The 15,000-nt window shown below is 47.4% G+C and overlaps 1 protein-coding gene across 1 annotated transcript in view; it reads left to right on the top strand.

Annotated features, from left to right (window-relative positions):
• LOC134434958 (cysteine-rich motor neuron 1 protein-like) overlaps positions 1-15,000 on the top strand; it is a 148,996-nt gene that overhangs the window by 113 nt on the left and 133,883 nt on the right. The window contains exons 1-3 of the mRNA XM_063183653.1: positions 1-677; positions 13,581-13,742; positions 14,651-14,830. The exon at positions 1-677 is cut by the window's left edge and continues 113 nt beyond it. Of these exons, the coding sequence (XP_063039723.1) occupies positions 365-677; positions 13,581-13,742; positions 14,651-14,830 (655 nt within the window). The 5' untranslated portion in view covers positions 1-364. The remainder of the gene's footprint in view (positions 678-13,580; positions 13,743-14,650; positions 14,831-15,000) is intronic.

Here is a 15,000-nt window from a genome sequence, read left to right as displayed (position 1 = left end):
TACCTCTGTCGCCAAAGGGATACTAAACGCAGTGAGTGACAAATTACATCGGAGTGGATATTGAGACATTTCAAAACGTTTTGGGACATTTGGGAAAGAGTTTTCTTGTGCTATTCAGTCATCGTTACCTCTTCGTGCACAAGGATTTACGTGATTTTTGTTGGTCTGTCCCTTGAGGTTTCTAGATTTGTTTTGCGGTCTAAAATTGTGCAGCTTCTGGCACACGGGATTACTTTAGAAGTTTGGGGGTGGCATCCTTTCTGGGGCTTGGGAGTTTCATGTGGCGCTCGTGAAGGGACCAACGCAGCCAACACACACACACGGACAGCACGGGCTTGCGCGACCAGGCAAACCTCAGCTCAGAATGTATCCAAAGTGCTTGTTCGCCTTTCTCCTCAACGCCTCACTTTTGGTGCGTTTGTTGGTGGCATACGAATGCACGCCATGTGACCACCGGACATGTCCAGTCAAAGCACCGCATGCCTGTGAGAACGGCCGGAGCGTGGCCAGAGACCCGTGCGGATGCTGTGATCAGTGTAGCCGGCTGGAATGGGAGCTGTGCGGCGGACAGGACTGGGCAATGGGATACTGCGCTCTGGGACTGACCTGTGTGTCTGTCAACCAGACAGGGCTAGTGAATACTTTCAGCCCCGAAGCCGAAGTGGGAGTTTGCAAAGGTTGGTGCGCCTTCCGTTTAAAAATGCATTGAATTCATTTTACATAATGTTTGCAGTTGCAAATTCACTTTTTTGGCAAAACCTTTCACAGCCGTTTAAAATGTCTCTCATCTGTTTGTCATAACGTGTTTTGGATGGAGAGTGCTGTGGGCACCAAGGAAATATTCTTTCACAAAGTTCTAAAGCTGCCTTTTATTTTATGTACGATGGCTGAAATTGAGCAGTTTAAGTGAGAAGACTGAGGGAACTAGCATTGCTCGTACAACAGTGCACCAAGTCATTTCCAATTTGGCATCTCTCGGTAGCCGTGCGCCAGCTGAGCTCATGCTCTCTCTCTCTCTCTCTCTCTCTCTCTCTCTCTCTCTCTCTCTCTCTCTCTCTCTCTCTCTCTCTCTCTCTCTCTTGAATGCACTGAATGAGTGTGTGTGAGTGTAACCACTGCCGCCGTTGGTCGGAAGGGTCTGGGGCAGAGCTACGGGTTGAAGTAGTACTTGGCCAACCGTAACTCGAGACTGGGCTCACTTGGCTGCAAGGCGAGAACCTCATGTCAGGCTGTCTCCCCAAACACCACCTCATCCTACCCCCGCCCCCAACATAAGCCCCGAGCTTCTCGCTGCGCCAGCGTGACAATGGACCTGGCGACTCGCCAAAAGTCACTTCCACTGTGGTTCATCTTAGAGGATCAGACCATAACGTGTTTAAGAGAGGAAGTCATTATTTTGAGGGTAAAAATATCTGTCTGGTTTTAATAAATACACCCATTCTGTTGACTTCCACAGCTTGAGAACGAGGAACCTGTATATGGCTTTTCCTCAATTGCGCCTGGAGAAGATCAGCAGCAGTGTACAAGAAAAAAAACTAATTGTTTGCCTTAACTCGTTTACTCCATCTAAACAGATTAGGCATGCTTCCTATGTAGATTATTGACTTCAAAACAGGCGCTGCACAAATTATGTTTTAACGGTTCTTCGTCACTTTTTGTTTAGTGGTTCTAGTCTGGGTAGATTTCTTCTCAGTGATTTGCCCTCCCGTCCACTTCCAAAAGCCCTCAAGCGAAATACCAGCGATCCTTCTGCTCCTCCACACATGCCTATGATGACGCGTCTGGATTCAGAACTGTCCACCGAATTCGCAAGCTGCATGCGCAAACACTTTGGCTTTTATTTTCAGCCAGCTCAAAGTGTTGTAAACAAATGTACTGTAGATTGTTAGTCTGAAATTGATTTTATGTTGAAGACCATTAGAGGTATCACCTAGCCTTGGGCGATTTCTTCTGATCTTTTTGCCAAGACTATTTTAAGCTGTTCAGGTTGTTTGGGGGTTTTCACTTTGAAGTTGGGCAAAGCATCCATCTAAAGGGTCAGTTTTGACCTGGACTTTCTCGTAAAGCAAACACGCTGATTGCCGGAGACTGGAGTCAACAGAGGCGAGAAAGAACAGAAGTGGGCCCCTCAGAAGGTTCCGGATCAAAAATTAGCCTGTCTCCTCTCTCGCCTGCATGTGGGGTCCAGAGCGCAAATAGTCAAAAGTATAACAACCCCACCACCACCCACCCCAAGGTCTCTCTCTCTCTCTCTCTCTCTCTCTCTCTCTCTCTCTCTCTCTCTCTCTCTCTCTCTCTCTCTCTCTCTCTCTCTCTCTCTCTCTCTCTCTCTCTCTCTCACACACACACACACACACACACACACACACACACCCACACACACCACCACCACCACCACCACCACTTCGCCCCCTTCATCCACCTACCTAATACTGTAGGCTTGCCAGGAGCCCTGACACCTACGTATTTGGGTGAGCTGCTGTTAGTCTGTAAGTGTCAAGAAGACTATCCCATGTCATCCCAGGACTGGTGACTTAATAGCATTTGTGATGTCCGATTATCTGTCTGTCTGTCTGCATGTCCATCTGTGCGCCACTCTCGGTTTCGTCTCGGTGGTAGCAGGGGTGCTTAATGGCTTCCATGATTGAGCCGTGCCTCTGGTGAAGAGGCCCCCAGGGTCCGCGGAAGAGAGAGAGAGAGAGAGAGAGAGAGAGAGAGAGAGAGAGAGAGTAAGAGAGTAAAAGAGAGAGAGAGGTCTCATACCAGGTCTGGCTGTGGGTCTAAATCAACACCTTGCTGTGCGCTCGCATAATGTACATGTGCTTGCATGTGTGTCCATGATTCCCTGTGTGTGTGTGTGCGTGTGTGTGTGTGTGTGTGTGTGTGTGTGTGTGTGTGTGTGTGTGTGTGTGTGTGTGTGTGGTGTGTGTGTGTGTGTGCATGTGTGTGTGTGTGTGTGTGTGTGTGTGTGTGTGTGTGTTTGTGTGTGTTTGTGGATCTGTGCGTGCGTGCACATGTCTGTTCAAGGGCCAAGTCTGATTTGGCCTGTTCTAAGAGAGCCAGGAGTGTCTTAAAGTGATTAGGCTCCCAATCAGCAGCCTCCTGGGTCTGCAGGAGGAGGAGGAGAGGGGAGGAGGAGGAGGAGGAGGAGAGGGGAGGAGGAGGAGGAGGAGGAGGAGGAGGAGGAGGAGGAGAGGGGGGAGGCACCGTGTGGTGCGCTGCTGTGCTGCATTCTGCTCTACAAAGGAAAAGTGCAGTATCTACGCTGAAACTGAGAAAACGGCCTTCAAATTATTTGGTATTAGGTTGGATATTGTACAGCAAATTTGGCGTAGCAATATCTCGTAGATCTTTGAGTGTCATGAACTTGAAAACGAGTCTTTTCAGAATGTATGGCACAGTGCCAAAGACTTGATATCAAGTCAATTGTGTTTTTTTAAAGTGGGGTTGGCCTAACACGTTGATCTGGTATGTTTGTTGTTCACATGGACAAAGAACTCAGTTTTGTATGGCTCTTGGAAAAAACAATCATATGTTGAAAAAAGCCTGGCAACCCCCCGGTCTGAATTTGGAAATGGCTGGCACTCAATGAGTTAAACTGGACACATTTTGGACCATAAGGCTACTGAATGTCACATGTTAAAGGAGGTGTTAGGAAGACCGTTTTCAGTCTAAACACACTTTTGACAAAATATTGTTGTTACTGCACTTTGCCTTTGTATGACAGTGTTGTCTAGTGCGGTGAGGCATGGGAATCAGATTATGTAGTAGCCTCTTACTGCAGATGGGGTCGCCGGCGGGCTTATTCACTATTCACTGAAAATACTCAACTGCGTCATAACAACATTGCTATGACAGTACTGAGAGCCTTAAGTAACAGATTAAGACATAGCCATTACAATTTTGGTGACAGTAAAGTTATAACATAGGCTCTGCGCTAAGGGGTTAAGTAGACATAGACGTAATAGAACAGTACTCAGTAGTTACAATGTTATAACTATAACAGCTATGTAATATCATGTAGGCCTACTTGTATTAGCACTTCAAGATTCAAGATTGTTTTTTATTCTTCCCGAGGAAAATTGTCTACACATAGCTGTCGCAGCATACACAGCACATACTGTAACGCTACTTCTACTTCAGTAGCAGCGGTAGAGAACTATACCTCTACTCTTAAATACTCTCCATACAGTCTGTGCTACCCCCCCACCCCCCCATCTACACACTCTCTCTCTTCTGCTCTCTCTGTCTCCTACTCACCCTTTTTCATTCACAACTTTAATCTGTCTCATTCTCCATCTCTCTGCTGCCATCTGATTTTTCTGATATTTCCTCCCTCTTTCGCTTTCCTGCTCTCCTGTGTGTGTGTGTGTGTGTGTGTGTGTGTGTGTGTGTGTGTGTGTGTGTGTGTGTGTGTGTGTGTGTGTGTGTGCGTGTGTGTGTGCGTATATCATGCGTGTAGTAGATAACTGGTCGAGGGAGGTCTGTGTCATAGTCTTTTGTGCTGTGAAATTTATTTAAAGCCTATTTAACTTCATCATCATCATCATCATCATCATCATGATTCTGAGAATGTCACAGGGCCATTATGCAGTACCTTCCCGAGCCGACCTTCCCCAACATGAAGCTCGTTACAGAAACCAAGTCATTTATATTCATCCCCCGCTCCCTCCATCTGGATGGCACAGAGTGGCTCTCCGTAATGACGCTTGATTTGAAGTCCACTCACTCCAGCTATTAATATGCCAATCTCTCTCACCGCAGGCACCGCTGAATATCTCATTTAATTTTTTTCTTCTTTCTTTTCTTCCTCCTCCCCCCTCTATTTCCTCATCACAACCTCCATCGCCCACTTTTCCACTTTTCCTCTCCACGTAAAGACCTGAGGAGCTAATTCTGAATCTGATTTACATTACAGGGGAGGTGAAAGCAAGTGAAAAAAAATGCCATCTCCATTTCCTACTTGCGGTAATTTTCATGACTTTTTGTTAGTCTCTTTATTGTGTTACAGTACGAGCAAATCTCTATGAGCAATACAGTTGCGGGGCATGACAGATTTGCCTGATATTGCGGAGTCGAAGTGAACAGAACAGAACAGTAGCTAGTGTTTGAGCACAGATGTTGCGAGATATTATGGGGAATGTGGAAATGAGGGTATTAGAATGCATGTTGTTTGGTTGCCAAAATGTCAATAGGCGGTAATGGGACTTGGAAACGATTTTGTGTGATTAGGGCCTCGCGGAAACCAAAAGCATAGACTCAAATAAATAGCAAGGCGCAAAGATCATTTGTCGTGATCACGATTGCCAAATGTGTGCATTGTTTCTCACTAGTCAGTCTCGTTTTTTGAGGGTGTGTTTTCCAACACAAAAAGACAAATTGCAGAAGGAAACAGAATAGAGCTTTAGCATGTCAGTTTGCTACTGCCTGACAAATAGTGGAAAACAATAAGCTTCCCGGCTTCAGGAACAGTACATTACAGGCACAATCTATTTACTCCAGAACTCCGCTAAGAACAAACTGATTAGATTCCAGTTGTGGTCATAAGGGCCTCTGTGTCTGGGCTGTCTTATCTGATTCAGGAAGGAACCTATCAGGCCAATGGAACAACACACACACGCACACACACACACACACACACACCTAACTGCAGTTCCCGGGCCAAGGCAGTAAACACATATTACTATACCGCCTCTGTTAGAATGCTATGCGGCAGGTGCTTAATAATAACTATTCTGTTGTATGTTGTGCAGTCCTTTGAGGTGTAAGATCACATGTGATTGGAGCATTTGCAAAGCCCTGAGTTCTCACTATGATGTAGTCATTTCTTTAATGCGAATGTTACTCTTGAGAAAGAACTCTAGAACTCCTGTAAAGGAATTTTAGAATGCTTAACAGACTGGGGAAATAATCCAAACATCAAAAATCTTACACAAAGTCTTTACACAAATGTAATATATTTTGTTGGACTCGGTTGCATAATTTGACACAACTCTTTGGATGGATGAGGAGCTCTTCTCCCTTCAACTTGAGTCCTCGTTAGCCACATGTGGCAGGCAGCTTTCTGAAACTCAATCTGTGCCGTTATCCGCTCAGCATCTTCAACATGTGTCATGCTAACCGCTTTGACCTTGCCAGTCCCTGTTGTTGTTGTTCAGCCGCTGCCAATCATCCACAGTGTGGTTCTGTGAGATGACATGACATTTAGTAGAGAAAGTGCGCTCAACTCCGAAAAGTTTCTTACAAGGTCTTTGGGTGCGAGCAAACAGCAAAGTTCATGTATAGTAAAAAAGCCGCACTCCCGGATCAGTTTCTTGCAGTTTTAATACTGGGTTAGCATGGCAGGCAGACGCTGAAGAAGGCTTAGGCCGAAACGTCTGTCTGCCTGCCATGCTAACCCAGTATTAAAACTGCAAGAAACTGATCCGGGAGTGCGGCTTTTTTACTATAGATGACATGACATGACATCCTTCCCTCGCTCTCTGAGAAGCTGTCTGAGTCTGCCTCTCCCTCTCTTCCCGGATCACTTAACATATCAGGCCCTTTCCTTTCCATGCTGGTGATTTAAGGGGTTGAGGAGGTGGTAGAACATTGTCCATCCACTTCTGCTTTTCCCAAGTGAGCCAGTCAACCAGCACAGCCAGTGAGTGAGCCAGCCGGATGGTCGGCCGGTCGGCCGGTCGGCAGGTCGGCAGGCAGGGCAGCCAACATTATCTAATGTTTCAAAGACTTCCTTTTTAGTGTCCCTATCAGTCATGGGTCACGGTGCAGGGGTCAGTTCTCTCAGCTCCGTCCGGGATGCCAAGACAGGCAGACTCCTGAGCTGAGAGAGTGAGAGACAGGAAGAGAGAAATGGAAAGTGTGAGAGAGTGAGTGAGAGACAGAAGAGAGAGAGAGAGAGAGAGACAGAGACAGAGACAGAGACAGAGACAGAGAGAAAGAAGATAGGTAGAGAGAGAGAGAGAGAGAGATGGAAAGAGTGAAAGTGAGACAGTGAGTGACCGGAAGACAGAGAGAAAGAGATAGAGCGTGACCAACCACCGGTCTGCTACACATCACCCACTATCGCCATCCAGTAGGGCCAAGTGTGCTGGCCAACACACGCTGTTAGCTAATCATCAACTAATTTTAGGCCTGGCAGTCCTGACAGTGGACCCACCGGCAATTTGTCACTTTTCCCACGTCCCTCCATGCCCACCCCGCTAGCTGCCGATTAATCTATGCTTACCCTGCGCTTATCACCCCGGCCTCCACCCATTTACCCCAATTGATCATTGACTCTCGAACCTCCAGCTGGCACCACATGCGCCCAAGCCAGGAATAAACGACTACCGCTGTCAGGCAGAAAATAGTGGCATACTATTGCCTCTTTTCCACTGCTGTTTTTCTGGTAGCTCGTAACAGCGCGATTCAGCCGCCACTTTTTGCTTTTCAAATAGGCACCACAGCTCAATAGTAAAAAAAAGTTGCGGCCTTTGTTCGTCTTTGCTCATTGAGCTACTGTGCCACCAAGGCCCATTGTTGTGAAAGCCAGTTCCACCCTCACCACCCGACTGCAAGTCCGACCAGCGCCCACCATATCCTCATGCCACCCCTCGACACCAAAACAACCATCTCTCGTGTCCGCTGGCTGGCTGGCTGGCTGGCTGACTTGACAACTCCCGATTCCTGCCCCAGATACCTACAGCTTTAAGCGGCGTACACACACATTGCTAGCTTCTCGCTTGCTCGCCTACTCGCCACTCTTTCATGGAACGTTCGCTGAAAGTTCCCGCGCCTTTAACTGCCAATGAACAGGCGAGAAGTACCGAACTCTGCATTCCAATTGGTTACCCGCTTACTCGCCTCGCTCGAAGTTAAAATATTTTCATCCGATGTGGGATCCGCCCACATCGCATCGCTTGTACAGTACTCGCCTGCGAGTCTCGCTGGAACACATCGACATTCTATTGACTTCATTCGCTGAGTGAGTAACTACGTTTGTAGAAGCGACGTGTGTGTACGGCCCTTAAGTTTTTTAGACCCCACCGACTCCACATCCTCCCCATCCATCCATCCATCCATTCACGGCAGCAGGGCCAAGTGAAAATATCCCCCTTGAGGAAGAGGGTGTATTGGTGGATGTATAGTGGGGGTAGTTTTTCCCCATTTTTCACGTTCAGAGGGAAAAACTGTGGAGGTAGTAAGTGAGGATCATTTGGAGGTGACAGGAAATACGTGTGAGGTTCTTGGCGTGGTGCTAGGTGGAGACTCAGTCTCACACACACACACAAACACACACACACACACACACACACACACACACACACACACACACACACACACACACACACACACACACACACACACACACACACACACACACACACACACACACACACAGGGCTCCTGGGATGTGATGTGAAAGGCTCACTTGTGCTCCCAGCAGGCAGGCAGGCAGACGGGCGGGCAGTACCCTGTACTGTGTACTGTGTGTGTGCGTGTACGTGTGTGTGTGCGTGTGTATGTGCGTGCGTGCATGTGTGTGTGCGCGTGTGTGCAGGCACGGAGGCAGGCGTGAGCTCAGAAGCCGGTGCATTTTGCTCTCGCAGTCAGTGTATATGTCTCTCTGACAGGAGCTGTTTTCCATGAGAGGAAAGGGGGGACATTTCAGGAGTAAATGAGTTAATATCCACCCTTTTCCCTTTCCCCTTTCCGCTCCTTGCACAGACAGAAGCGTGTTGTTTTCACCCCCTTCTCTCCTCTCTCTCTCTCTCTCTCTCTCTCTCTCTCTCTCTCTCTCTCTCTCTCTCTCTCTCTCTCGGTCTCTCTGGCTCTCTCTCTCTCTCTCTCTCTCTCTCTCTCTCTCTCTCTCTCTCTCTCTCTCTCTCTCTCTCTCTCTCTCTCTGCTCACAGTGTATATCCACCCTGAGCTAGCCTGGGTATAAGTCTGTGGGCTTTATGTAGTACTATACATTGTTCTCCCATTCCTGTCCCGTTCTGTCATCCTCAGTATTTCCCTCCCGTTGTGTCATCTTCAGTATTTCCCTCCCTGATCTTTGGTCTGTGGTCTATTTTGCACTCCATTCTCTCTCTATCTCTCTGTCTCTCTCTGTCTCTTTGTCTCTCTGCCCCCCCAGTGAGCTCTCCAGTGCTGTGGTTCTGTTTGGCAGTGTAATGCGGAGTTGTTGAGCGCTACTATTACTCCTGTTAGGATCGCTACTATTACTACTATTATTCTCTCTCTCTCTCTCTCTCTCTCTCTCTCTCTCTCTCTCTCTCTCTCTCTCTCTCTCTCTCTCTCTCTCTCTCTCTCTCTCTCTCTCTATCCTTCTATTCACCTCCCAGTGGTTCTGTTGGCAGTGTAATGCGGGGTTGTTAGGAGCCTCACTATTACTCCTGTTAGGATCGCTACTATTAGCGCTGTAAATTAGCACAGGCTTGTGGAGCTGCTGCCACTTTTAGTGTGCCCTGGGAAACGCAACCTTTTGACCCCCGACTAAACATCAAGGCAAAACCTTGAGGTCCTGTCCCTGGGAGAAGGGCATTTAAGGCAAACATTCAAATGTCTGTTTTAGTACCTCAGGTGTGTTAATGTGTGTGTGTGTGTGTGTGTGTGTGTGTGTGTGTGTGTGTGTGTGTGTGTGTGTGTGTGTGTGTGTGTGTGTGTGCGTGCGTGCGTGCGTGCGTATGTGTTTGCGTTTGTTTGCAAGCTGTTTATGTGTGAGACTAAGTGGGCTCTTTTCCAATTGTTGTCTCCTGAATGTGTGAAGAATGGATTTTCACAACTGATAACTCTTACTCAGCTAGCCTCAGGAATCCAAGAGAAAATCTTGTGTCCTCCACGGCTTCCAAAGGCCATGCTCCTCCCACCGTGTGTGTGTGTGTGTGTGTGTGTGTGTGTGTGTGTGTGTGTGTGTGTGTGTGTGTGTGTGTGTGTGTGTGTGTGTGTGTGTGTGTGTGTGTGTCTGTGTGTCTGTGTGTCTGTGTGTGTCTGTGTGTGTATGTGTGTGTGTGTGTCTGTGTGTCTGTGTGTGTCTGTGTGTGTGTGTGTGTGTCTGTGTGTTCACATGTGTGTCTGTGCATGTGTGTGTCCGTGCATGTGAGTGTGTATGTGTGCTCTCTCAATAGACTTCTCCACCAAATTTATTTTGTTTTCCTTCTCCTGCGACCCCCCTCAGAATGTTTTCTCCGAAATCTCTCTCGGAGAAAGTCAAGTAGAGGTAGTCCGTAAAGGTCAACCAGGATTGTTCCATTCACAGTTATTTTTCCAGGTTTGCCAATTATCCCACCTCGAGCGTTTTCCGTATTTTTTGTACCCCCCTGATCTGACCCCGCAGGGGGGAAAACATCTCAAGCTGCTGCCCCCACGCAGTGTAAGACTTGCCCATCCTTTGGGGTAATGATACACAGAGAAGCTGGATGGAGGAGTCAGCCAAGCTCTTAGGGTATAGACCAGACATTTCAAAACGTTTTGGGACATTTGGGAAAGAGTTTTCTTGTGCTATTCAGTCATCGTTACCTCTTCGTGCACAAGGATTTACGTGATTTTTGTTGGTCTGTCCCTTGAGGTTTCTAGATTTGTTTTGCGGTCTAAAATTGTGCAGCTTCTGGCACACGGGATTACTTTAGAAGTTTGGGGGTGGCATCCTTTCTGGGGCTTGGGAGTTTCATGTGGCGCTCGTGAAGGGACCAACGCAGCCAACACACACACACGGACAGCACGGGCTTGCGCGACCAGGCAAACCTCAGCTCAGAATGTATCCAAAGTGCTTGTTCGCCTTTCTCCTCAACGCCTCACTTTTGGTGCGTTTGTTGGTGGCATACGAATGCACGCCATGTGACCACCGGACATGTCCAGTCAAAGCACCGCATGCCTGTGAGAACGGCCGGAGCGTGGCCAGAGACCCGTGCGCACACACACGCGCACAGACACACATGCACATGCACACACGTACACACACACGCACGCACGCACGCATGCACACACACACACACACACACACACACATTCTTGTCTCTGACACCCACCCACACAGACAGACACACACACACACACACACTCGCACAGACAAACAAACACAGACAATGTGAAGGTATGAGAACTCAAGCCCTGAGTAGTGTTTATTTAGTCACACACAGTTAAAGCAAGCAGCTAAGAGACAAGAAGACCACACAAGATAGGAGTCATCACCTCACCTGAGGGGAAACAGTGAGAAGAAGAGATGGAGAAAGTTGTTGCTCTTCCAATTGTGCACAAACTCTACTCCCTTGTGTGTGTGTGTGTGTGTGTGTGTGTGTGTGTGTGTGTGTGTGTGTGTGTGTGTGTGTGCGTGTGCGTGTGCGTGCGCGTGTGTGCGTGTGCTGGCATGTGTGAGTGTGAGATGTGATTTTTTGTGTGTGTATATGTGTGTGTGTGTTTGTCTGTATATGTGTGTGTGTCTGTTTGTTTTGCACAGCGGGGGCCCAGCTCTGTGGGGGGATATTTCTCATCGAGGATGATGGGGCTGGAGAGGCAAACTCCGAAGAGGCCAAGGAGGGCCCCCAGCCCCCTCTCAAGGGGGGGCCCCAGCCGCCCCCCTCACAGCGAAATCAAAGCTAGACTAATTCACCACGACACATACCAACCCAAAGATAAACTACCAATCATAATCAAGTTAGTTCACCGAGAGACATCCCTTCCAACCAAAGTAGTTCACCAAAGCTGAAGAATAGTAGCATTCCAACCAAAGCTAAATTAATTCACCCAGAGATAAAGATACTGAAGATAAACTAATTCTGTGTAAGGCAAACCAAAGTGAAACAAACCAAGATGAATACCAACCAAAGGTAAACTAATTCAACAAGAGATATCCATCGAACCCGAACTCATCCTTCATAATTTACCAATAGCACGTCAAGCAGGCTGACAGAAAACCATGCTGTTTTCATTTCTTGAACCTAATCTCAAGCTGAGTTGTGTGTTCTGGATAAAAATCGTGTTTGGGAAATTGAAAAGGAAATAAGATTATTTTTGGGATACGGTGTGCCGGGGCATCAATCTTTGCGTGCACTTGCATGCCCATGGGCACCCAGCCCCTCCTCAACCCTCTTTCCTGTTCTATTCCTGTCACCACTCAAGCTGTCCTGTCGAAGTTGAGGCCTAAAAAGCTTGGAATAAGCAAACCATGACAATTAAATAAGTAGGCCTTCTAGATGTCAGCAGGTTCATCCAGGTCACTCGTAGTAAAAAAAAAAACAAGAAGAAAACATTACTGCTTCCATGTGTGACTGGTACGGCACCATTGCGTCATTGCTGGAAATCAGCTCATGCGATTTGCCAATTTAAGTAATTCATTCAGAGACACAGCCTGTCAACCGAAGCTAAGCTAATTCACCAACCGAAGCTAAGCCAATTCACCAAAACATTCCAACATGGCACTGGTAGCGAAACAACTAAATAGATCCGTTACCATGGAGAAATGCATGAACCTTGTCAACTCTCACGCTCATTAGTTTTTCTCCTCTCTCTGCAATTCTCCTCAAACCACTCATGCACTCAATCAAATTTACTCAATTTTCCGCATAATATTTCACCCAATCTCCATATCTATCTATTTTTAGTTCTTTGTCACAGACTCTGTGCTCTTACCCTCCTGCTCCCGCTGTGCTGCTGCACGGGGTGCATTTCTCAAAACCAAAGTTGCTAACTATGTTAGCTACTTTATGGTTTGCAACGCAATTTGCCATTGGCAACTACCCAAGTTGCTAACTGCTAACAACTACGCTTTCGAGAAACACTCCCCTGTATTGTTGGGTTAATTGTTCGCCTGGTTCACCGCGGTCATTGGAAGGGCGCGCATTGTGTTAGAGAGCTGAAGGAGAGGTTTTCTCCATCCATGCATTCCAAGTGAATGTAGACAGTTTGACGGTTTAATGAAAGGCTGTTAAAATCTGTGTCTGTTTGTCTGTCTGTCTGTTTGTCTTTGTCTGTCTGTCTGTCTGTCTGTCTGTCTGTCTGTCTGTCTGTCTGTCTGTCTCTGCGCCCCCCACCCCCCACCCCCCACCTCCTCTCTCTATACTGTACATGGTTGGGGAACCTATGGCTCGGGGGCTGTTTACGGCCCATGAAGCCTTTTTACTGGAACTGGATCTTGGATCCTGTGCATCTCTACAAATTACATTTGCAAGACAATTCAGTTATATTTTGAGAGAACCTAGTGAGGGTGGGATCTGTTGTAAAGGTGGCCGGCTTCAATATAGGCCTAAAGTGAAGGGGCAAATCCTGGTTTGTGGCCATAGTACGGTCATTGGAGGTCTTTACATGACCTTACACTTGGTTAATTTTTTAACCCAAAGCGACTTATAGTCATTTAGGTACAGGGTATCGGTTACAGGCCCTGGAGCAATGTGGGCTTACAGTAGGTGCCTTGCACAAGGGCACTTCAGCCATGAGTGAAGGTGCTGGTAAGGATGGGATTTGAACCTGCAACCCTCTGATTTAAAGGCCAGCGCTTTAACCATTGAGCCATGGCTTCCCCTTTCAATTTTAAATGAATAAGGTTATTCACCCTTGCTCTATACTCACCACTCTCTACTTTCTGCTCTCTCCCCTCTGTCAGCTCTGCCCGAGTTTCCTGACGTTGGTCTGGAGGATGACCGGTGCCCGTTGGTGAGTGGCTGTGACCGCACGGGAGGCCGGTGCATCTGCGACTCCAGACACTCCTGCCTGGCCTCCTTCACCTACCCCAGCAAGGAGGCCTGCACGCGGGCCATCAAGTCAGGTAAGAGACCCATCACCCTGGAGCCCCTTGATACTCTATTCCAGTGGTTCTTACCTGTTTCGAAGAGAAGTCGCGCACCCCCAACCCAAACTTCTACATGTGTATACACACTAAAAATGATTTTAAGTGATTAATTACAATAATTCTTGCTTGGGACTAATCAATACCTTAATGACTTTTAAATGGGGACCAAACATGTTTTCATTTTGTCTTAAATTGGACTAAATATAATGTTCCCAACCAAACTTTTGGTCGCAACTTTAACATAATCAAAATCCTGCGCACCCCCTGAAATCTTAGGCGCACCCCCCGGGGGTGCCCGGACCCCAGGTTAAGAACCACTGCTCTATTCAACATATATGTATATGACAGGCTCTGTAAATATCATAGTAGCGTTTTGGAGTGTGCGCACATCCAGATAAAACAGGTGCCGGACTTAAACACGATGAAACAAGAAAAGAAAGAAGGTCCGCACACTGTTGCTGCTCCCAGTTTATTAAACACAACGTTTCGACCAGTCTGGTCTTCGTCTGGTCTTCGTCTTCGTCTTCGTCTGGTCGAAACGTTGCGTTGAATAAACTGGGAGCAGCAACAGTGTGCGGAAATTCTTTCTTTTCTAGGCTCTGTAAATATAGCTTGGTTTTACCATACCCCCATACTAATTTAAAATTTAATTTGTAAAGAAATCCTGGAATGGCCAAATTGAGACATTATTATGTAATGGTGGGACGGGTGAAATGCATTGAAGTTTGAAATGAGCACCTCTACTCTGCTCTACTGTACTCTACTCTACTCTACTCTACTCTACTCTATTCTACTCTACTCTACTCTACTCTACACTACTCTACTCTACTCTACTCTACTCTACACTGCTTGTCATCTCATCTCTCCTCTCCTCTCCTCTCCAGAAGGTAGACGACATGATGGGGAACATCGTGAGAGGCACAGGGAGAAGTTTGTGGGCGTGTCCAAGCCGGCGTGCTCCTTCTCGGGCTGCAACCTGACGGCGGAGGGATGTGAGTGCCAGTCCCACAGCTGCCACGACCGGTTCGAATACCCGAACCGCAGCCAGTGCCAACAGGCCGCAGGTAGGAACACTCCTTCTTCACTCCCGTTCTCGTCTTCTCGTCTTCTTTGCTCTCCTCTTCTCTCTTCTCTTCTTTCCTATCCTCTTCTCTTCTCTTCTCTTCTCTTCTCTTCTCTTCTCTTCTCTTCTCTTCTCTTCTCTTCTCTTCTCTTCTCTTCTCTTCTCTTCACT

This window comes from Engraulis encrasicolus, chromosome 19, assembly GCF_034702125.1.
Source record: "Engraulis encrasicolus isolate BLACKSEA-1 chromosome 19, IST_EnEncr_1.0, whole genome shotgun sequence".
NCBI lineage: Eukaryota > Metazoa > Chordata > Actinopteri > Clupeiformes > Engraulidae > Engraulis > Engraulis encrasicolus.
Note: the sequence above shows the minus strand (reverse complement) of the source record. Positions and strands in the feature narration are given on the sequence as shown.